General features: G+C 35.3%; 1 protein-coding gene and 1 long non-coding RNA gene across 3 annotated transcripts in view; both read left to right on the top strand.

Moving 5' to 3' along the window:
* Positions 1–25,028, top strand: part of LOC140754593 (uncharacterized) — a 587,467-nt gene extending 562,439 nt beyond the window's left edge. For both annotated transcript variants that reach the window (XR_012103679.1, XR_012103678.1), the window contains exon 2: positions 22,814–25,028. This is a non-coding gene — a long non-coding RNA (uncharacterized LOC140754593). The remainder of the gene's footprint in view (positions 1–22,813) is intronic.
* On the top strand, positions 982–20,879 carry Ankle2 (ankyrin repeat and LEM domain-containing protein 2). Its single transcript, XM_073089633.1, has 14 exons — positions 982–1,162; positions 1,248–1,481; positions 2,786–2,941; positions 9,817–9,980; positions 10,497–10,637; positions 12,279–12,452; positions 13,076–13,228; positions 14,507–14,676; positions 14,992–16,040; positions 16,531–16,667; positions 17,523–17,662; positions 18,484–18,615; positions 19,164–19,335; positions 20,425–20,879. Exons 2-14 carry the CDS (start codon positions 1,253–1,255, stop codon positions 20,515–20,517), a joined length of 2,910 nt encoding a protein of 969 aa, XP_072945734.1. The 5' UTR covers positions 982–1,162; positions 1,248–1,252; the 3' UTR covers positions 20,518–20,879.
* Positions 25,029–26,131: the final 1,103 nt, after the last annotated feature.

The following is a 26,131-nucleotide window of genomic DNA, read 5'->3' as shown; positions in this document are numbered from 1 at the left end:
CAAAGTTTTGGTCCAAAAGATCGATTCTCCGATTAATCGATCTTAGATCGCCATCCCTAGTTCCCGTGGGATTTCCGGGATAAAATCTATTCTATGTCCTTTCTCGCGTTTGTACAAAATTTCATTAAAATCGTTTCAGTTGTTTAGGCGTGAAGAAGATACAACCAGACAGACAGTGACTTTCGGATTTATAATATTAGTAAGGAGGATGATTAGTAAGAATAATGGGGACCTTTGTATAACTCATATGGTGGGTGGTATAAATTGATCTAGACAAGACCTATCAGTAATAGTTTTTGTTCAATAGAAGACCTTAAAAATAAATCTTTTTTTGAAAGAGTGAACAAAATGTTTTTACTTTTTTCTTCACTCAAAAGATAGATAGGAACTGAATTCCAACAGTTCACTAATACTAGTCTGATTTTGGGTAAGTACTTACCATCAGTAACATAACACAAAATTTTATGAAAAAAATAATCCCACTATATAGACACTATATAGTACAGATGTGCATACAAACTACAAAGTAAATCATCACATACTTGATTTGGAGTATTGGTAATCTAGTGGGACTTTGGTCTATAACATATGGCTATCTATTGCCTATTATAAATAAGTGTACATAGTGCAATACTTTTGTACTTTGAATTTAATAAACATAAATATATCTATTAAAAAAAAAAAAAAAAAAAGATACCGGCCGAATTGATAACCTCCTCCTTTTTGAAGTCGGTTAAATAGTAAACATGAGTAACAGTGTCTATTGATATTTTAATTTTACCGCGCTTACAATATTCGCCTTACGTTCCACTTAACTCACAAGTCGATCACATCGATAACAAGTTAATGAGGTATTAACTTATTAAGTGCTTAAATTACATTTTTTGTTTCAAAATAAATTTAATAATAACGTATATTCAACGAATTTTTTTTAAAATAAAGCGGTGACGTAGATTTTTATTATTTTTAATCTGTCTGTCAACTCGTCGACGTCAAAAAACGTCACCGATCGTCCGATTTAATTTCACATTTCAATTTTCCGTTTCAAACACGCCCGTGTTTTGTTGTGTGGTTTCAGTGCAAAATGTGATAAAGTTTTAAAAAAATCGAGTAAATTAGGACACTGAATATGTTTTTATGACATCGTACCCGCGTGAATAAGGTTAGAAGGCGGAGTAGTAAAAATAAACCGAGTATTACGTTTGCGTCAGAAACAAAACAGTATCTATTTTGTTTACCATTTTCAGTTGGAATGTCGAAGGCTGTGATTATACCGGAGTGTAAAGACATAGGCGTGATGAAGGAGGAAATATGTTTGTCGCCAGATAAGAAGGATGGGGCGATTGGGTTATTTAGTAGACTGTTACGCCTGGACGCGTTGGGGAAGAGGCACAGCACAGGCAGCCCTACACCCACAGACCCTCCGACCACTTACTACGGGGTGTTTATACCTTGCGAAATAAAGAAAGGACCAGATGAAGGTATTTGTTTACGTATCTTATCTTTTATCTGCAAATTTATCTTTCAAATGTAGGTCATAGTATTTCTGATAATTTGCAAAAATAAGGAAGTTTATTTTTAGGCTCAAGGTTTTAGTTGGAATCTAGTTTAGTGTTCAGGGTAACTAAGGAGACAATTGGTATTTGTGTTTTAGTTTTTTTAGTGACTAAAATATGCAAATAAACAATCTTCAGTAGGTTGAACATCCCACACTTCTATTGTTATCGAATTGTTTTATAAATATTTACATTAGTAGTGTTAGTTGTTTAGCTTTGTCATACAAACATGTGTATGACATGAATATAAATGATGCTGAAATTAGAGCTCAAATAGATTTTATATGTAGGCTATAGAGTGGACATTGTTAAGATATTCATACTAAACTGTTCATCCTACACACTAACACCATCTCAGATTGAGTAAGAGTTGATGTATAGACGGACTAACTTACTACTAATTGGCAATAACCCATGGATGACTTTTTTATGGACATTTTCTGCCTATTTCCAGTGTCTTGCTGCCATATAGTTTCATGTCTTTGTTTAGCTAGACTTTTGGGATGACTCATAAACCGCTTAAGTAATTTCACTGAAAAAGTTATAGATATTATTATTTTAAAATTTCCACCTTTTATTTGAAATGTAAAAATTTTAAACTAAGGTTCAATTAATTCTATTATTTGATTGTTTCTTTTCTTTTTGTTTTGTTGTTATTTAAAATGACCAAAGTATAACTTGATAATTGGACACCCTGTTTATTATTACTATATTTATTTGTTGAGTATAGGCTGCGTAAAACTGCTAGTACTCTCTGAATATAGAAATGAATTGCATCGTCATAGCAAATTTTATGACTACATCTGATTGCAACAACTTCAGAGCAGACTAGCAGTTTGGACTTACATAAATAAACGGATCCTTCAACAGTATATTAATTCATCATCATCATCAAAAAGCAGTGATAGCCTAGTGGTTAAGAAACGCGGCCTCTCGATCGAGGGGTCCGAGGTTCAAATCCCAGGCACGCACCTCTGATTTTCAAATTTATGTGCGTATTAGAAATTAATTATCACTTGCTTAAACGGTGAAGGAAAACATCGTGAGGAAACCTGCATACCTGAGAGATAAAAATCTTAAAGGTATATGAAGTCTACCAATACGCACTTGGCCAGCGCGGTGGACTATGGCCTAATCCTTCTAATTCTGAGAGGAGACCCGTGCCCAGCAGTGGGACAGTAATGGGTATATTAATTAGTACATCAATAAGTGACTTTGTGTTCTTACAGAAGCCATCCATGTTTACGAGAATAAGTCAGAAGCACTAGAGTTGGTGCGGAGATACAAATCGGCAAGATTCAAGGTGTTCAAGAGTCACCAGGATGCTGTGTCGTTTGCTCTCAGAGGTGCTGAGCCCACCGAAACTCATGAGGGGAATAATAATTGTGAGTATAGTAACTGATCACACACACTCGCATATATGTATGTCTGCAAAACACATATGTATACAACCACAAGTATGGTAAATAATAATAATAATAATAATCATTTATTTCAGAATTAGATTCCATATTATAAAAATTAAAATCAATTACAAATGTCAACAAATAAAATGAAATAAAATCAAATCAAATATAAATAAAATAAAATAAATTGGAATAAAATGAAATGAATGAAGCAAAATAAAATTAAATATAAAATATTGTGTTAGTAACAGTTTTACTTACAACTAAGTTTTTTTTTTATAATGTAAGAGTAGCAGACGAGCATTCAGTCCACCTGATGGTAAGTGGCTACTGCCGCCCATGAACATCTGTAATCAACCCCAGATAGGATTAGATACTCCTACCTGAGGTCGGCCACAGATGCTCCGCTACCCCTGAGGACTAAGCTGGAACGCCTCGGAAAAGTCTATCTCCCTTACCACACCCTTCAAACTGGAACACAGCAGCTCCTAACACTCCTGTTATTAGGTAGAAATAGTGTATACAACTATGTTAGTAAATTACACTATGGAAATGTAAATGTCCTTGAACAGATTGCAATAGTAATTATGAAAAAAAATTACACACACTCACATACATGATCACATACAGACACATGGACACACATACACAAGCATATGTATACACAAGTGCATGGATGCACACTATGATAACACAGGAGTGAAGTAAATAAATAACAAGGCCTACAACGCACATCTAAATGAATCATTTAGAATTTTACTGGTCTTGTTAATCTATACTTCTATACTTTATGAAGGTGGTAGAACCCTTTATGGTTCGACTCCGGCGCCACCACCGCCACACCTATTTCTACCTAATAACAGCAGTGTTAGGCGCTGCTGTGTTCCGGTTTGAAGGGTCTGGTAAGGGAGACAGACTTTTCCGAGGCGTTCCAGCTTAGTCCTCAGGGGTAGCGGCGCATCTGTGGCCGACCTCGGGTGGGAATATCTAATCCTATCTGGAGTTGATTACAGATGTCCATGAGCGGCAGTAGCCACTTACCATCAGGTGGACTGCATGCTCGTCTGCTACTCTTATACTATAAAAAAAAAGAGGAAAACTTTGTTTGTTTGTTTGATTGTAATGAATAGGCTCAAAAACTACTGGACCGATTTTTAAAATTCTTTCACCATTCGAAAGCTACATTATCCACGAGTAATATAGGCTATATTCTATATGAAATATATTTGATAAATAGATTTTGTGGCAGTACATATTTTGCCGGGTCAGCTAGTGGGACATATAGTAGTGTATATGTGTTTATTTTATTTTAAAAGTATCTTATTAATGGGTGTCATATCAGACTTCAGTAGATGGTGACTGAAGTACATACAAAGCACCCATCATATTTCTCTCAGATGAACTATTTTCTATCTGAATGTAATAAATAAAAACTAGTGTCCTATATAACATGTCCAATAATTATAACTCACTTCCATACTTGAATATGAAAACATTCTAGGTGTACAAATGTTTTAAATATTTCCAACATATGTGTCAGAATGAGGGCATTGTCCTATGTTATCAAACCTTTCTCTAAGCTTAGATATCACTGAATTGTCTAACCTCCTTTTCACTATCAATCCAAAACAATGCATTAAATGTATATAATTTTGGTTTGGTTTGGTATATAATTTTGTTATAAAATTAAATAAAAGTAGATATAAGCAGTGATAGCCTAGTGGTTAAGAAACTGCCTCTCGATTTAGGGGTCCGAGGTTTAAATCCCAGGCACGCACCTCTGACTTCTCAAAGTTATGTGCGCCATCATCATCAATCCATTAACTTCCCACTGCTGGGCACGGGTGTCCTCTCATAATGAGAAGGATTAGGCCATAGTCCACCGCGCTGTCCAAAAGCGTATTGGTAGACTTCACATACCTTTGAGTTTTTTTTTATAAATCTCTCAGGTATGCAGGTTTCCTCACGATGTTTTCCTTCACTATTTAGCAAGTGATAATTAATTTTTAAATTAATTTATTTTTATGTGCGTATTAGAAATTAATTATCACTTGCTTAAATGGTGCAGGAGAACATCGTGAGGAAACCACCATACCTCAGAGATTTAAAAAAAAACAAGAAAAGTTCTCAAAGGTATGTAAAGTATAAAAATACGCATTTGACCAGGGTGGACTATGGTCTAAAACTTCAAATTTTGAGAGGAAACCCATGCCCAGTAGTGGGACAGTAATAGGTTGACGACGAGATATTTTGCACATAAATCAGAATGCACTATTACAATCGGTCTTATAGTAATAACTGATTTTACCACCAAGTTTGAACCCCAACGATCTTTGCTTCATGGAATTTGGAGGTTTCCGATACCTATGTTTAAAAGTGGAACCCAAATATTTTGCTAAAAATCAATTATTTGTTCTAAATGGATGTTTATACAAAAATAATATTATCACATCCTCATAATGAAGATGTTGTTATCTTATTATTGTCATCGTATTTTCTATTACTATCGTATTTTCACCTTGTTTTATCAAACAATTCAACCATTCTACAATCATGCTACTCTATTATGTACTTGTTCCACGGGAGTGACGCATGCGGTTATAGATCTAAATTAACTTATTAATAGCGATTAATTTATTAATAGATTCCTACTATGGCGTCCTTGGAGAAGTAATAGTTGATTGAGACTGTTTTTGTAATATAGGAGTAGCAAACGAGCATGCGTTCCACCTGATGGTAAGTGGGGACTGTCGCCCATGGACATCTTTAATCAACCACATATAGGCTAGAGGATCAGAGTATGCAATCAATCCCATAAAAAATTAATGAGTCCTACTTGAGGTTGGCCACAGATGTGTTGGTTGTTGCTACCTCTTACGGACTATGTTATCAAGCCTAGAATAAGTTTCTACGCTTTCTACACTCACAGCCACACTAGGATTCCCTGTGTACAGACAAATACACAAACACCCAGACCCAGAAACAGAAATCTAAATTCATCATTTAGATATCTGTCTGGCCGGGGATCGAACCCGGGACCCTTTGCGCGTCAGACCGGTATGGTGACCGCTCCGCCACGCGGGTCGTCTTCCGTACCAAATCTTTAAACTTTAAACCAGAATACAGCAATTCTGTAATACTTAGCCCATATAAGACTGACGGAGAAAAGGAAATTTCCGTATAAGCAGTCGACGCATTCGTAACTCTTGTGTTGCAACGTCAATCCATTTTAATTCAGTATTTTGGAACACTTTAGGAAGCAACGCTTGCCAAGAATATGACTGTTCTGTTTACTTCAAACCTTGCAGTTATCGTTAGCATGAAAATTATAACAAATTACCACATACTTATCGGATAACGATGACTGGTAATTTTTTAAACGTGAAAATACACACCTTCGACTATCGTACGATATAATCTGACACTCACGATGTTTCAGACTATTGTTGAACAGGTGTCAATATGAGTCTTAAAACTAAACGACGGTCAAACGTGTTGTTATAAAAATATATTTAATAAAAATAATATATTAATTTAATATAATATATAAAATAAAAGTAATATGTAGTAATATTTCTTAATTTATAAATTATCTAATACGTTATATATATATCAATTTCTTCTGAAGAGTCCGTGTGTGTGTGGTCGCATACCGTAAACACCAGATGGTGTGGGAGGAGCCAAAACTGCTGCCCCAGGGCAGTGCCCGATCGGGGCATCGCGCTTGGAGGACTCCGGTTGTGTTCCCTCGGAGATCCCGGAGTTCTCCAACAAGCGTTGAGGACGGCCACCGGGGGGTTTTAGTGCGGTAAAAATCCCACATAACCCGACGTTGCTCCCACGTCGTCGGGTACCTTTTGAAGGTTTCCCCCTCGTAAACAAAAACAAAAAAGGTACTCGTATCGCGATTTTATATATGTGAATAGATTCGTGTGTAAATACACCACCCTTTACAGTCGGAGTCGTTTGGTACCACACCGTACGAGTAGGTCCTTTATAATCGAACGTAGGTACACATTGCGGACCTACGAGTGCGGGTGCTGCACATATTTATAGTCAAAGTGGTCAGTTCAGACAAAACGCCAATTTCATTCAGATATAATGGTATATTATACAAGTTTTCTATTCTTACTAAATACGTAAACAAATACCAAAACAGTCATATTTGTCGAAACGTAAAAACTCCTGGTAAGGGTACAGGTAGCCGGCAATCACGTTCCTTCTAAATGAACTAGACATTTAAAAGAATCGTGTTAATTACGTACATTACAGCGATATTCAAGTTATCAATCTTCAGAGTATTATGTTTCTAAGAACTGCAGCATGAATCACAACAATTTATAATTACCTTTTATAATTAACGAAGTCGTCTTTTCTGAGAAATCGTCCGCTAGTTCCCTGATTTTGGATTGATAGAAATTATCTCACTTTTGATCTCACTTAGCAGATAATAAATATAGTTCAAAAACCTAAAAAACACGTTTTTATGATAAAATCAACTAAAAATTAGAAACGTATTCTATTTCATTCTTTCAAGAGTAGACTTCACGCGAAAAGTTCATAGTTACGTCCGAAGATTCGATAATGTCTTATTTATTACGGATGTGTCTACGGATACTCTTACAGTCAGTTCCACGGAGTATTTGCTTGCATGTTATTAACTTGATAAATAAACAGCTGATCCTTAACTTACATGTGAGGTTATCATCATATCGGTGCGATCGGCTTTGGGTAGAGTTTCTTCTATATGTAATGACCTAATGAAAAAACCCTACTTTTTGTACAGAAAAAGAGAAAAATCAAAACTTATTTCATTGATAGTTCATTCAGATTGATTGATTTACATGTATATTCTTGTATAAGTACTTACTGCCTTATAATACGGATCTCTCGAGAGGGTATGAAATATATCGGTTTTAAACCTAATCATCCGTAAAAGTGTTGGTATTATAGAACCGTAGGTAATTAACAACAAATTACATAATTACTTGCTAATGAAGCTATTATATTCATGAATTCAGTAACTCAGTCTTAAAGACAAACAACCAAGTATTGGTATACCAAATTATAGGTTTATTTGTATTTATTTACTAAGAAGCTAATATACAATCAAATATTTAATGGATACAATGTTATTCTTATTATTATTCTTAAACTCAAATTTGATGTATTTACAATATATTATGTCTGAACGGTATATCTTGGAAAAACGATATAAATTCATGAATATGTTTCACATTATAGTGAACATTATAGTATATTGTTATAGCAACCCTACTTTATAAAAATAAAAATAAAAATTAATTGGTTATCAAACATTCCATTGCTTACATTGTAAAGTTGTACATGTTCCATATAATCTAGCCGATGTTACTACCCATAATTTTTAAGAAACGAATCTATAAGAATTATAAATCTATTGATACCTCATAACGTCCAATATTAACATCCAATCTTCAATGTTTTGCCTTCCAAATATCGCCATTGACAATTTCTTCATAACTAGACATTGTTAAAAATTCAATCTTAGGTTAGCTAATAACTAGATAGATTGATAATTAATCATAGACGAACCTTTATAGTCACTAGGCGGTCACAAGGGTGGTGCAATCTAATAGTAAGAATCGCGCTAAATACAGTAATAACTGAACTTATAAAACGCACCCTCGATTAACTAATTGGATGTTTTAATGGTATTATAGGAATGTGTGTTAGTCGGCTGTCGGCCTAGCGGCAACGCCCGCCTAATTTAATAAGGTCCACGCTATATGGGTAACCATTACTACCGATTTTATAGGTTCGCTGGCTTTTGACCGCGATTTCGTACTATTGTAGTACGATAACATCGGAAATAGTCAAAGGTGGTAGAACTCTTAGTGGATCGACTCCGGCGTCACCACCACCACACCTATTTCTGCCTAATAATAGCAGTGTTAAGCGCTGCTGTGTTCTGGTTTGAAGGCTGTGGTAAAGGAGACATATTTATCCGAGGCGTTCCAACTTAGTCTCAGCGGCGCACGTGTGGTTGACCTCGAGGAGGAATCTAATCTTATCTAGGATTTCTTACAGATGTCAATGGGCGGCAGTAGCCACTTACCATCAGGTGGACTGCATGCTCGTCTGCTACTCAAATACTATAAAGAAACACCAACGTAATAAATCCAGAAGGGTTTTTTTAAAATATATCCGGTTGATTATTGCATCGTAGTAAGCGAATAGATATGGTCACAGCACTGCTATTATCAGGTAGAAATAGGGGACTTCTAAATCCATGGAAATAGAAGCAGTATGATTCGGAAACATCACACGATATCACTATACTTTTTTTTATTTACCAAAAATCAATATATTAGTATGTATAAACAACTCAGCAATCAATTATCTGGCCGAAAACCAATCTTGGCAAATTCGCTTACACTCACCTATTATGTATTCTAATAGAATTTATCGTACGATAGGTCGTTTACACTTACTTTGCCAAGAAATCAATACATTTGACTTACACTTGATATTATGTGTATTCGATTTTTTGAAGTATAGAAGTAGCTGCCCCACCTACGACCCACGTGGCGGAACGATCACAGTACCGGCCTGACGAGAGCCCCGGGTTCGATCTGCGGTCAGACAGATATCTGAAATTCTGAATTATGAATTTAGTTATCTGTTCTGGGTCTGGGTGTTTGTCTATTCGTCTTTGTGTGTGTTAATGACAACTACGACGACAGGGAATCCTAGCGTGGGTCTATAAGAGTCGAACAAGTGCGGGATTCATATACTTCATATACGAGTATATGACCTCGTATGACTGTAAGATTTTTGTGGACAGTAATAGAAAGTTTTTTTTAAAATTTCAGCCTTAATGGGAGAAAAGCCTTACCCCTTCAAAGCACCCTCCCCGCAAGATATGGTGGCGCTACGTAAGGCGATCGAAGCGGGACTGTCCACAACTGTCCGGGATCGAGTTTGGGACAACCCTAGGTATCTCGTCAGCAGTGGGAACACACCGGCCATTGTACAGGTATCTTTATAATTATGAAACATGCGTTTATAAAATTGAATTTTAGTAATTACATAATGATTGGAATTAGAAGTTACTATATATTGCAAAAATATAAGGCAAGTGATTAATAAATGTAGCATCAAAAACAAGCGAGCCACAAACCCTCCACCACACTTTGGTACCTTTTAAGCCAAAAATATTATGTAAAGGTGAAGGGAAAAGGATGTCTTCGTTGTTAAAATTAGTTCCCATAAGTAATTAGTATAGGTATTGATCTATAGTGTGTGACCTAATATTATGTATCTTATCTAATAAGTAATAACAAGTGCTTTTCAACTGATTTCATAAGTTCAAAGAAAACAAATGCTTTCGAAAATATCGAAATTTTAAGTTATAGAGTAATAACACAGCAGTTGTTATAAAACTTAAAAAGCTACAAAACATGTCATATAAATATCGTTTGTTAATTTTCACATCTCTAAGGAGTATGATTTTTTTGGGATTTGTATAGAAAAACATGTGTTTTCTCCACAGGAAGGCTCCCGTTACAACGCGTTGCACATAGCTGCGAAAGCGCTGAACGCGGAGATATGCAACCTCATACTGACCACTGTTGGCAATCCGGCCTTCGTGCAAACCTTGTACGGTGCGGATGCTGACGCTGAGGCTTGTAAGGTAAGACTTTTAAGGCATTAGAATTTCCAATATTAATAGGCAATTTGACTAATGGCAATATTAACAATTTGATAATTTCTGCATATAAAGTGTCAAATTTGATCTTTAGTAGGCAAATATTGGATATAATGATTATTTATTGATAATAACGGGAGTTCTTCCTCCTTCCGGTAACTCAACTTATAAAAGAGTTAGTTTGGCCATGGATCGAGCCTATTTATTTATTTATTTATGCACACATAGATAATCCATATAAAAGACTTATAAATAAAATGTCGTGCAAAGGTACCTACTGCTTATTCCTAACGAAATATCTTCCAGCAGACCTGTAAAAGGAGATGGGTTAACAAATGGTGGATATGCGTCCACGAGACTGTATGAAGATATGTTATTATATATATTAATCAAACAATACATACATATAATATCGAATAACGCATGGAATGATATTTAACCTATAAATAAACGTACATATATAGATATAGTTACATAAAGAAAACTGTGTAATACATATTATTATAATACAAATATAATAATAAATAATATATATGTTTGGTGGAAGCGAATTCCACAGTCTGACAGCCTATTTTTTTTTCTCTGAAATATTTTTTTCATAACATTGATGTTTTGACGTACCAAACGAGGTTACAGTTCACCGGATACTATAGTCTGATTCATAATTAGGTGTCCAAAATGTAAACAAAGAAATGTCACTGTTAAAATTAACAAGAAACAAAAACTTTAACAAACTCAACAAAAAACGAAAATTTAACAAATATACACAATTTAACAAACGCGTTATGTAAACGAGAAAATATTAGAGTTCCATCACAATCACAAAAATGAATAATATTAGTTACGAAACTTAAAAATGACAGCACAAGAAATGTCTTGGAATCCGATCGTGTTACTATTATCACATTTTAATTTTCTACCATAAACTTTTTTTTATTATTATTGTATGGAACGAAATTGAGGTGATATAATTATTAGAAAATGTGAAATAATCTTAATTTATTTAGATTATTATTTTATTATTGTTGTATTACTTTAATATCGACAAAAATAAAAACTACCATTTCTAACATATTTTCTTGATAGGTCAACACCTTTGTTTACATTTTGGACACCTAATTATGAATCAGAGTATAAGTGATTATTTTTGCTCATGGATATTTGTAATCATCTGTAAATAGTTCTATTTACAGTTGATTACAAATACAGTTATATACCCGAAACCGATCGCAGATGCTTTGCAACTCCTGAATTACTACAATGGTCGCGTCATAATATGCAAATGAGCCAGCATTTTCACATGTCAACCTAAACGCAAGAACAGCTTCACGCTAGATATGGGCGACCACCTTTCTACTTCTGAAATTAGAAAACTTTAATACCGTGTTTCAGATTACTTGTAGCGCCATCTCTTATCAACTTAACTTCCGTGCGTACGTCTCTATTTCTATAAATGTTGGCCATGCTTATAACTGGCTTGCATACCAGTGTATTTTATTATATCACAATGTTATTTGTAAAATTTCCGTATTTTATGCTGTTGGCGTGTCAAATAAATAAATAAATAAAAACTTGTAACATATAACTACATTATCTATTCTAAATCACCCTTAATTTCTATAACAGGAGTTCGCAGCGATCCTAGTGGACAGATACCTGAACACGCCCGACAAGGCGATGAACGAAACGCCGCTACACTTCGCGGCGAAGTTCGGAGGTGAACACGTTGTCGATGTTCTCACTTCGTTCCCGCAGTGCAACCGCCTCGCGAAGAATAAGTACGGCGAGGTTGCTAAGGATGTGAGTATTATCATCTATCGGCCCTTATAAGCCCTTATACAAGTTACAGAATTAGGTAGTGCTTTTTTTTCTTAGCTCATAATTAATTCAAACTTGTAATAGCTCATGACATTTTTTTAAGTTATTTTTAGCGCGTTCGGGAATAATTACGACTTGAATTTTTACAACACCAACTTCTAAAGTTGTCACAATAAAATTGGCAGATAATGTCGCATGTTTTACAAAAACGTTACCAACAAGTGATTTTTAGCATTTTGTTAATTAGGTATGACATGACACGATAATAAACGATATATTCGAATAATTTTGTAATATTTTTTTTGTTTTGTAATTTAACTTCTTACATGTGTGTCTACATGTTTAGGCGTTTTCGTTTAAGAAAAATTCGTTCTATCTGTAACATATACGTTGATACACGCACTCTTAAAGTGTAACTTTTACATATTATGTGTCTATTATATTAATAAGATAAAATATATTTCTATCCAATTTACAGCTTTTATTATTCTCGCGCAAATATGTATGACTATATAAATGGACACTTAATAAAAATAACACTATAAGGAAATAATTTGAATATCCTTCTAACACTATATAGTAACGCACCCTTTTTTCAATCACAGATAATCTGCAACCGAGCCCCTAACGCATCAGCGGATGTTAGTCGACGGATAAGCGGGATGTTGCTAGACCGGTACTATGTACCAGTTCTGCACACTGAGGACGGCAGCGGAGCACCCACTATCGGTCGCCCCTTCACACCCGCACAGCCTCCGGTAAGACCTGACTTTATATGGATTTCATCATCAACCCATTATTGTCCCACTGCTGGGCACGGGTCTCCTCTCAGAATGAGAAGGATTAGGCCATAGTCCACCGCGCTGGCCTTTGAGACTTTTTTTAATATAAGTCTCTCAGGTATGCCGGTTTCCTCACGATGTTTTCCTTCAGCGTTTAGCAAGTGATAATACGCACATAACTTTGAAAAATCAAATGCGTGCCTGGAATTTGAACCTCGGACCCCTTGATCGAGAGGCCGAGTTTCTTAACCACTAGGCTATCACTGCATTATATGGATGTTATATGAATTTGGTTTTTCTTAATTACGTGATAGTTATCAATTTATTACTGTCTCACTGCTAAACAAGAGTCTAGGTCTCGGATTGAGAGCGGTTATTAGGTTATAATTCAATAATGGTAGCTAAGTGCGATTTGTTAGACTTTATATACTTTCCAAAACTTTTTGAGAGCTTCAAGTGTGAAGATTGACGTTATGTAAAAAACAGTTCTGTACAGAATCGAGTTGGAATCAATTATTTTTGTTTTGTTTGGATTTGAAGATTTTCGCACGATGTTATCTTTGACAGTTAAGGCAAATCTTATTTAATTTCTAATAAGGACTTTTTTTTTTAATTAATGATATTTGCATGTGATGCGAACTTTGCATCTTTAAATGACGATCCCGAGCTTCAAACCTCTAAGGTATCACTCCTTTTACACTAACTTATTTATTTATTTATTTTTATTTTATTTTATTGTATTTTGGACACAGACAGTCATGTATTACATTACATCTTAGGCTAACTTAATATGTGTTATCTAGACTTTGAGTGCCAACAATTTGTGTATTAAAATACATTAGACAAGTTTCAAAGTTATTGAATTGTATCTCAACGTACATTTTAAAGTGTTAGTAATTACATATTACAAGGTATTATACATTTATTCAAATAAGGATTGATTAATTTTTACTTTCAATTTACTAGTTTTTAAATATTGAATTGTATCGACGACCCGCGTGGCGGAGCGGCCACCATACCGGTCTGACGTGCAAAGGGTCCCGGATTCGATCCCCGGCCAGACAGATATCTAAATGATGACTTTAGATATCTGTTTCTGGGTTTGGGTGTTTGTGTATTTGTCTATGTGTGTGTCCATGGCACCCACAACACATGGAATCCTATTGTGGGGCTGTGAGTGTAGAAAGCGTTTATGTTTATCTCTAGGAATATTTTAGTGTGTAGTTACACTAACTTATGCTAAATCTGTTTTAGGACATAAACAACGATCCCCTGTCACCCCGCTACGAGATCAGAGCTTTCGCTGGTCCGATGCCCTCAAACGATGCGGATGTGTTCCGTCGCAAGTGGAAAACTCCCCCGCGGTCCGCAGCACCCGCCTTCAGGCTCCGGGAGATGAGCAAGGGGCTTGAGAGTGTTGGCAGGTAGATTTTATTTATTGAAGTTCTACTTATTTATATATTTATAAAAAAAATGTGATAAGAAAAGATGTCTAATCTAGATGTGTAGATACGAAAATGTTTCTGAAAAAAGTTGACTTGGACTATTTCAGATAATTTTTATTTTTAACATTTTTATATACCATATTTTTATATAACATATGTTGAGTGTTTTAATGATATAATAAATATATTCATATTGGTTCTTTTGTTAAACTGAATATCATAGGATGTAATGGTAGAGTAGTGGTGGAGTAATGGTAATTTGAAACTGAAATCCTTTTTTAATTTATTCTTCAGGAACTTAGCTGAACAAATGAAAGTGGGCTGGAAGGAATACTGGCCCTTCCTAGATACATTCACGGATCTCCGCACACCAGAAGGTTTAGCCCTTTTAGAGAACTACCTGAAGAATAAGTACGAGAACGCCTGTTCCTTCGCCTATAGTGACAGTTGCAACCAAACACCACACTCTCCAGATGATCTCTCATTCTCGAGAATAAGCCTAAACGTATCCCAGCAAAGCCCAGCAGTGGACACAGTTCTAAGCCCGATATCAGAGCTATGTGTCGCTATGAACACCTGTAAAATATCCTCCGATAGACCGAGCATTTGGAGGAAAACAGATCCAATACGACAGAGACTCTGTCGGCAACCGAACGCGAAGCCAACCACGAATGGAGACTCCACACCACCCATCAACCACACAGTCAGTCAGTTATTATGCATAGAACGCACGTGCCAAGTGTTCGCGAAACGAATAGCAGATGCCTTAATATTCTCATTAACAGCTGAGCCAGAAGTCGCGGGCGATTCGCTTAAATCCGAAACGAAGCACTTGCAACACACTATGTATACGTACATGGACGATGAGAGATTCCAATTAATAAATTTCGCGTTAATACATTCAAGATTGGCTCAACTAGTCGTCTTCAAGCTCAAACAACAAACGAAAGATTTAGACGATATTAACCATTTAGTGGAATTTCTGGTGAAACTGCGTTGTCCGAATGACGACATATTTAGTTCGGACGATGAGAGAAAGCCGTTCACATACAGAACGAATAGAGTGAAGTTGACGCATGTGATCGAAGGTCACGTGAGGTGTTTAGCTAGCTTCATATGTGAGGAGTTGACGGAGAGTGACGTCACGAAGGGCCCAGCGGTGTCGGAAAGGGAGTGTAGTGAGATATGGGGTAGAGCGGCGAAGTGTAGATGTGACTGGAAGATCGAAGTGTTTGAGAGGAATAGTAAGAAGAATGCGTCGTTCAGGAAGAATAGATCGATACTCTCGACCAGTCCGAAGAGTGAGAGTTTTATAAGGCGGTTGACGTTTGAGCAGGATGTTGGTGAGTGATACTTTTATCTATTTTTTAGCAGTAAAAGTTTTAGTTGTGCATATAATAGGAATAAGTGAAATTTTTGTGTATTTTTTTGCAATAGTTTTAATTGTGTATTAAAAGTAAAACCTCCCCAGATTTGATTACACTATTGCCAATGTGGGGATATTTGTATTACAATAACTCTATAAATATAATTATTTGATTTCATTCGAGTAAGTTGATCGTCGTCAACCTATTATTCTCAGAGGAGTCCCACTTTTGGAAATTGGGTCTGATCTGAGAATAAGAAAGATAAGGCCATAGTCCACCGCGAGTGCGTATGGCCTTCACATACCTTTGAAAACGTTGTTTTAAAGAACTCTTACATGTGTAAAGTTCCTCACAATATTTTACTTTAACATTAATTACAAGATAATGGATTTTCAACTTCGAACCTCTCCCTCCTCTCTCCTCTCGAACAAAACTAATTATTTACCTTTTAAAAATCTATTTCCAGCAAACAACTCAGCGGGTGACGGCAAGTTACAGCACAACGACACAGAGAAGCCAGTGAACGTGAACTCACCCGCGGGGGACACTGTACCCGCTCTCTACACGTTGGATGTCGCCAAGTGCCAAGTTGTTGAGGCAGAGGTGAAGTTTTGTATTATTTTGAGTATTGTTCGATCAATGTTGCTTAATAATTGTTGCTGCAACTAACATTGCGTAGCAAATATCAGTAGCATAGTAACTTTTTTTTTTTTTTATAATATAGGAGTAGCAGACGAGCATGCAGTCCACCTGATGGTAAGTGGCTACTGCCGCCCATGGACATCTGTAATCAACCCCAGATAGGATTAGATATTCCCACCTAATGTCGGCCGCAGACGCGCTGCTACCCCTGAGGACTAAGCTGGAACGCCTCGGAAAAGTCTGTCTCCCTTACCACACCCTTCAAACCGGAACACAGCAGCGCCTAACACTGCTGTTATAAGGTAAAAATAGATGTGGCGGTGGTGCCGCCGAAATCGAACCAAAATCCTAAATAGGGTAGTAACTGTTGAGTTACAAACAGTAGTACAAGTAGTACAAGTAGTACAGTAGTAGTTACAAGTAGTTAAAAGCAGTTTAGGGCTCGAATCCTAACACGCACCTCGGATTTATCAAAATAACGAGAATATTAAAAATGATTATTAGTTGCTTTATTAAACTATGCAAGCGAACATATATGACAAAACTGAATGAAAAAATCTCATTATGTGAATGTGGTTTTAAAAAAAATCTCATTGGCCAATGCGGTGAACTGTGGCCTAAACCCTCTCACTCTTAAGATGAGGTCCGTGCTTAGCAGGAAAAAATGGAATAACGTCGACACAAAGGCCTTTCTTCTGCTTGCAATATTATTGAGATATTTTTATATAAATAAATTTGCCTTTAAATAATTTCCATCTTACACCCCTCAGCCACCACTCCTACCTTTCAATGTTGTTACAGAATTGTATTTTCCAGGTTTCCGAAGACGAGTCAGTGGCATCGTGCCATTCGGACAGTGAGGAGTACCTTACAGCCTCCGAGGACTCGCCGAAGGATTCTGGTGACGAAATGGAGGATGCTAGCGATAGGGCGCTTGTAGAACCTTTTATATATGGGTGAGTTAGGGTCTTTATAAGCTTATTTATATCGCATACATTGATATAAACTAATCATATGTTATTAGCGGACATTAGCGGACAAAACTTGAAACATGCAAAATACAGCAATTGATGTAGGTTGACTCCGGACGAAATATTTGTATGTGTGTGTCAATGCGCTCACAGTTTCCTCACTTTTTCTGTGGTTTAGTACAGGGTTACGCAAACTTTTTGTGTTCAAGGTACATCTTGGAAAACTAAAATTTTTGCATGTACACCACAAATTAAAAAATTAGATTTTAAGTAATATTAATCAACATTTATTGAAACCAAAGAATTATACGAACGAAACAAAACGCCTCGCTAGTGCGCTCGCGTGATTTGTGTAGGTATTTTACTTACGCTTACTTATACAGGGTGAATCTCCATAATGTGCATGAAACCGCATTTTATCGACAAAAAAATAAAAATAAAAATTTTTTGGGTTTTACGACCTTTTTATTTTTTTTTGTCGACAAAATGCGGTTTAATTTTTCCTGTTTCAATATGTGCACGTTATGGAGATTCACCCTGTATACAAAAATAATTTTATAAGATAACCTTATTTTTCCGCGGCACACCATGATCACGGTACACCAATATGCTGCGGTACACACTTTGCGGAACACTGGTTTAGTGGGCAGGTAACATATCTATAGTTTTAAATATCTTTAACCGCATATTATAGGAGACGTGATCCTGACGCGAGTTTAACATTTTACCTATGACAAAAAGTGCACAACGCCGCTAAAGAAGTTTAAGAAGAAAAATATTTTTTACCATAAACCATTGTTTTATAGTGAGGAACCGACTAAGATGGACCGCCTAGTGTTCGAAGCGATATCGGAGTGCCGAGTGGCAGCCGAGACCTTCCCAAACGTGTTCCGATGGAGACACACTGTGGCACTCTATTCGCCGACGGAGAGAGACAAGTATATATATCGTAGATATTCGCATATTGAGTAATGAACTTTAGATATTTGCTCAAAAACGTCATAAATAAAAGTATTTTTTTTATAACATTGAAACATTATGAGAGTATGCATGCGTGGTAAGTTGCTACTCCTGTCCATGGAAATCTGTAATCAATCCCAGATTAAATATTCTTAGCTGAGGTCGGCCACAGATTCGCTGCTACCCCTGAGGACTAAGCTTGAACGCCTCGGAAAAGTATGCCTCCCTTACCAAACCAAATATTAAACAAATATAATTAGTTTTTTTAATAGTGAACAACTACAAACGAGCATTTATGCATGGATGTATGAAGTAGAAAGTTTTAATAGTAGTTAGAAATTTTAGTAGACTTTTCACATACTTTTGAGGCCGGTTTTTTATACTTAACTGACTTTCTTTGCGTTGGTTTCTTATACTATTAAAATATGTAACAGTTCGTTTCTAAAATAGAACCTCTATTTTTATGCTTGTATTTTGAACTACCAAAATGATAGGCGGAAACCAAGTTTTTGATATTTATTTCTAGGTGGCAGCAACCGAATCTCGACGATAGTGTGTCATCAATGTCTTCATGGTCCGTATTAGACAGTCCTCGGGTCAGGACCCCGCGCTGCAGGACCCTCAGCGGCTCCGCGGGGAGGTGCAGCACTCCCAATAAGGACTCCAGGGAATCTGTCGATAGGACTCTGCCTTTACAGGTTGGTAAAACGTATCATAAAAAATATTTCGTCATCATAGTGTGTTTTAGCCGTAGATGAAGTTGCGCGTGCCGATGTAACACATAATTTTTGGTGTGAGACAAAGTTGTGCCTGCCGATGTTACACATGTTTTATAGTGGAAGGCGAAATTACACGCGCCTATGATTTGGCGTGAGACGAAGTTGACATATAGTTACCAGGAGTAACGATGTAACACATATTGTTAACAGGAGACGAAGTTGCGCGCTGCGATGTAACACATATTTTTCGGCGTAGAATAAAGTAGCACGCTCTGATGTAACACATATTTTTCGGCGTAGAATAAAGTAGCACGCTCTGATGTAACACATATTTTTCGGCGTAGAATAAAGTAGCACGCTCTGATGTAACACATATTTTTTGGCGTAGAATAAAGTAGCACGCTCTGATGTAACACATATTTTTCGGCGTAGAATAAAGTAGCACGCTCTGATGTAACACATATTTTTTGGCGTAGAATAAAGTAGCACGCTCTGATGTAACACATATTTTTTGGCGTAGAATAAAGTAGCACGCTCTGATGTAACACATATTTGTTTGCGGGAAACGAGGTTTCTTAGCGTGGAATGAAACTGGGCGTGCTGGTGTAACACATCATTTGCAACAGGGGAGGCGTCAAAGTCATGAGCTTTTAAAACATCTTTTTTAAAGAGCAATATCAATAAACACTGACTGACATTTTTCATTTTTATCTTTATGTGACATTTTATTGTTATTGACATTTTATCTTAGTAACGTTTTAATAATATTGGAAATTAATATCTACAATTTAATAATTTGAACTCACAAAATGCGACTTAAAATTATATTTGTACGCCATTTACACAATGAGCGAAAATTCTTGACTATAACACCAATGTATACACCTTATTCTACAAATAAAGATTTTTGTATTTTGTATTTGTATTTGTATATGCGTTACCAAATTCTCAATTGCAATGCACACAGTCATGCTTTTTATATTACCTCACTGTTTTAATATTACTAATATTTATTTTTATAAACTTCATTCATTCACTCACAACTCATTCAATATTTTTTTTCTTCAGGTATCAAATTGGCTTCGGGTGACAGGACCAAACTCACCGAGATCGGCGCTTGCGAGTAAGAACGTAGGGCATAACGTTAGTTTCGGATTTTGAATCTAGTTAGATTAGGGGCGGGTACGTCGGGGATATAGCTCAAATTGTGTACATTGCGGAATTGTGTATCAAATACTTAAACTGCTAAAATAGAAGCTAAATCCCCGATGACTCGCTAAATTTAATCTCCGAGGATTGTAGCATAATGGCCCATGGTGTTTGACTGACCATCATTTTAACAATTAAGGAACTGTACCTTAGTCTTCCATATATATTATGTACGATAAATATGGCAACAGGGGGACTTTATTTTGAACTTGGGACTGACTTAATGCACTAAGACGGAATCGTGTCCAACAGACATGATGACAGTGTTAAACATGATAAATGACGGAACGAAAATAATAAATGACGCAGTATTTTAAGTAAAGTGGGATTATTGGTATTTACAATAAAATAGAAGTAGAAATAGAAGTAAGTACAAAATACTGCGTTCAGTCATGTTAACTAAAACACCAATCATAATGACGTTATGCCTCAGTACAAATCTAAAATATCTTGTTGACTTTCATTGTAGAGCATAGACAAAAAAATATAATACAAAGGCGTGACGTCACCAGGCCGCCATGACACATACCAGCGTTTTGCATATTTCAATATAGCTAGAAAAATGCAATTATTAGCGTTTAAACTTAATATATGGCTGAAATAATATTATTTTAGTGAAAAATAGCTGTGTACTTACATTACGACGACCCGCGTGGCGGAGCGGCCACCATACCGGTCTGACGCGCAAAGGGTCCCGGGTTGGATCCCCGGCCAGACAGATATCTAAATGATGAATTTAGATTTCTGTTTCAGGGTCTGGGTGTTTGTGTATTTGTCTATGTGTGTGTCCATGGCACCCACGACACAATGAATCCTAGTGTGGGGCTGTGAGTGTAGAAAGCGTTTATTATAGAAGATTTAATAACTGTCATCATGTCTATTGTTATCCATCTGGGCTAAAAAAACACTGTGAGTCATTGTACTGCAGCCTCAAGGAAGGTTAGTATTTTGGTGTTCACTTACAATTTTTTTTTAGTGTTAGGTTTTTTATTCGTGACTCTCGTGTTGGGTGGAATGATACTAGAAAATATTTTTGACTAAATAATTATTAATAAAAGACGTGTCAAATTAAACCACTGTTCGGTGTTCTTAGTTTAAAAAAGGACGAATTTCACATATAAATATGACCATGCATTATAATAGTTGTTCTCTATGTAATAATTCTTGTAAATTAAAAATAAGGCCCATAACAAAATTAGTAATAAAAATAAATAATATTATGGTTTAGCGCATTTTTTGTTTTGTATTGAAATTTATTTTTTATATAAAAATATGTCGTTTCGTGTCTCTGTCACATTTTGAAATAAAAAAATTGTGCGATAGAAGTATTAGTGGGAAAATAAAATAATAATTAATTTTAATTCAAATAAAAATATTTTCACCCAGTAATATGAATGTTAGCATAGAGAAATATATTTACTTTTAATAATAATACAGATCAAAATAGTCGAGTATTTTTTCTGATCTTTTTTTAATAAATGTGTGTCATATAGACGAAGCAGCAAATTTTGACAAATATATGTACACAAATGTATGTAATTCATATTTGATCATCATGCATTAACATACAAGGTGAATTTTTCAAATAGACCTTCATGGCCTCCTTTCAGCATTTTTCGCTAATCCTTATAGTTTCGGATTTAGCCCTGAAGGCCCGTTTGAAAAATTCACCCTGTATACTGTAGTTTATGTTCTTTGATTTATGCAACCCAAAAATAAAGTATCATATCAGAATGGGATTATCTATTAACCATCTAACAACATAGCCTAATACTATATATATTTTCACTAATATATTTGTTATTTGAATTTAATAATTTACATACCCAAATGTGGTGAATTGACATACTTTTATGTATATTATATTATTATCTTACTTTAATATATTGCACCGTTATAAATAATATATAAATGAGCCAAGAATTGGTGTTCCGTATTTCCTGCGTATGTTGTACATTGGTGAATAACCGTACAGAAATACTTCTTACTTAGTGGGAAGATGGTAGAACCCTTTGTGGTTCCACTCCGGCGGCACCACCGGTACACCTATTTCTGCCTCATAACAGCAGTGTTAAGCGCTGCTGTGTTCTGGTTTGAAGGGTGTGGTAAGGGAGACATACTTTTTCAAGGCGTTCCAGCTTAGTCCTCAGGGGTAGCGGCGCATTTGTGGCCGACCTCAGGTAGGAATATCTAATCTTATCTGGGCTTGATTAGATGTCCATGGGCGGCAGTAGCCACTTACCATCAGGTGGAGTGCATGCTCGTCTGCTAGTCCTATATTATATAAAAAATGGTGCTATGTTATGACTATGTGCGTTTAAATTATTACATCTTAATGGTCTATTTGCTTGCTTCGTCTATGGTTCTTGTACTTGTACATGTAAAATAGTTAGGATCGCTAGTTTTCATATACAAAATTCGTTCCTTAGTTATTACTGTACTCATAATAATGTATAACAATTATTTCTACAAATATATATATGAACTAATCCGATGTACATTTCGTAATTCATGAGGGCAAAATAATTTTATTGTTATTATTGACGGCCTAAGGTCGATAATCAAACTTTGTAAAGCCTTCGTGAATTTAGACATAATAACATTATTAATATTATATTATTATTATATATATTGGACGATAATGAATCTTTGGCTGCTAATAGTTAAACTGTAACTAAATATATAGGCGTAATATTATATTAGACATTTCAAATTTAGATATTTTTCAATAAATTTAATGGATACGAATTATTTTGGAGGTACGTTTGCTGGGAAAGGATTCATTTATGTCTACAGGTATAGACCGTGTCAGACGCATGTCGTTTCAGACAAAAAGTACTGTACCTATGCTATATTTTGAAGTATTTATATCTACAGTAACACAACCATGTAGAGACGGGCTGTGCCTGTCAAAATATTGTTTAGGAAAATGTGTACACGTCTGGCAGGCACCGTGTCTGATACGCTCAATGTCAGTTGCTATAAATGGAGCTAAATTTGCATCACAAAATGTCAAAAAGTCATTAAGTTCCTAAAGGACCAATAAAGGTAGCAGCAGACGCAACGTCTTCACACCGCTACAAATAGTCTGTAATTTAAAAGAAACTGCTACAAGTGTCCTTTGGCGCTTTATAAATATGGCAATTATGTACTAAGTAGCTCGTCTGATTTTACCAAATAATAAATGTATTCAATTCTTAGTATTATCATATTTCAATTTACCATACAATAATCCATGTAACCATACAATAATATATGATTTTCAATGACATATTCTTTGGGTATATCCAGTTAATATTAATGATTTAATAGATAAAACAATCATGCAGTATAAAAAATTAAATAATATATTGTCATATTACATGTTATGTTCATTCATTCATTCATTCGTTCTTTCATTGAAAAATTGTTACTATTTCTAATTCCGACTTTGTTTCCTTTACAGGATATAGGTATGTCACAATGATAACGAGATAAAAATATACGTATTGAAGTAGTTTAATAATATTTTAATACTTGTTGAGTTGAATACATTTTATAAGGTCCTTATTCAAAACAGCTCTCGATGTGTCGATGAATATCCAAGGTAAATAATCTCATTTTTATATTTGTAATAATAGTATGTAGAATTTCAGTGATATAGGTAAAGCTAAGTGATAATAATTGATTGTAAATTTTGGAACTGTTTCAAGACTCAAGACAAATTAATATAAATAATACATCCTATATGTATGTATTAAATGAGAAATTTGTTTTGAGAAATTAGAAAATAATATTGTCACATGAACGCTTTGAAGACAAGAAAATATGAATAATAAATCGTATATGTATGTATTAGATACGAAATTTGTTATGAGACATACAAAAATAACATTGTTGCCACATGAAGTAACAAGATGAGTTAATGCATTGATATACTAGTGAAAAACGTAGATAAGTTACTAACATAACTATCGGTGATTCCATAGCTTTTGTCTATTTTGCTATTGTTTGCAAAATCTCTTACACACGACGGCATTTTAAATTATTTACGTACGGGAACCTAGGAACGACCATCTTCGATCGTAGCACGGCCACGACTAAATTCAGATGAGACAATTAGCCTAACTTATATGTGCCACTTTTGGAACGCTTAACGTATCTACGTTTTTTACTAGTATTATATCAATGGTTATTATGTATTTAGTTGCATTTGTCAGATTGTAATAATGTGCAAACTATTTCCCGTTAGAATATGACAATAATGTTAATACATTGACGCACTATTAACAAAACCGTTAATACTGTGTTAGCATTTAGTTTCGTCTGTGGTGTGGTGACGCTAATATTGAATGTTGCACTGAATATGTTAACGATGTTTGTACTTTTATATTTAAAAGAAAAAATGTAAAATAAGATTGTTTTATATGATAACGTTTTAATTCACGTAAACATTAGAAAAATAAATTATGACTGGTTCATAAGGTGTTTTTATTTTTACACTAAACCAAGCAGCTTTATTGGGGCTTTCTTTTTTCATTTATTTATTTTTTTATAACATAGGAGCAGCAGACGGGCATGCAGTCCACCTGATGGTAAGTGGCTACTGCCGCCCATGGACATCTGTAATCAGCCCCAGATAGGATTAGATATCCTATCTGAGGTCGGCCACAAATGCGCCGCTACCCCTGAGGACTAAGCTGGAACGCCTCGGAAAAGTCTGTCTCCCTTACCACACCCTTCAAACCGGAACACAGCAGCGCCTAACACTGCTGTTATTAGGTAGAAATAGGTGTGGCGGTGGTGCCGCCGGAGTCGAATCACAGAGTTCTACCACCTTTAAATCTTTCTTCTTTAAATCCTGCTTTCTTTAAATCCTGCTTTCTCATCACTCGAGTCCTTCACATTAAATAGTTCTAGTTGCATATCTCCACTCGATATGTTTTTTGTCGATAATTATTAAAAGAAAACTATTTATAATTTAAAAGAAAAATATGAAAAACAATATGAAATTGTTCAGCAAATGAACATTATACGGTTTTAAATAGCATTTTACGCTTGATTTTATTATATTTATAAATAACATCAATGAAATAAAAATGAAACAAAAATTACTGTATTTTTAAAACATTTTAATTCACACAGACATTAGAAAAATAAATTACGACTGGCTCCATCGCATTTCCAATTACCTACAATAATTTAGTTGTCCCAAAAATTTTCATCTTCAGACGTTTTCGGTAGAGATATCGGCGAATTGTTCCCGTACTCCGACCTGCTGTTGTAGTTGTCGACGTCCGCTGAAAAGTCGTCGGGGTAGTCGTTGAAGTCTTTCTCGTCACTAGAGTCCTTTACATTAGAATCTAGTTGCATATCCACACTCGATATGTCGTTGTCGATAATTATTAAAAGAAACATATTTATAATAAATAAATACGAAAAAATATACCTATTTTTGTTCAGTATATGAACAGTAAGCTGTTTTAGATAGCGTGAGTTTGGAAAAACTAGTGTAAATATTTTACGCTTCATACTATTATTTCTTAATTTATATCAATCAATGAAATCAAAATGAAACAAGAATTAC

The sequence above is a fragment of the Epargyreus clarus genome, unplaced genomic scaffold (genome assembly GCF_041222505.1).
Source record: "Epargyreus clarus isolate Ecla_fem2 unplaced genomic scaffold, WU_Ecla_fem_2.2 ptg000029l, whole genome shotgun sequence".
NCBI classification, from domain to species: Eukaryota; Metazoa; Arthropoda; class Insecta; order Lepidoptera; family Hesperiidae; genus Epargyreus; species Epargyreus clarus.
Note: the sequence above shows the minus strand (reverse complement) of the source record. Positions and strands in the feature narration are given on the sequence as shown.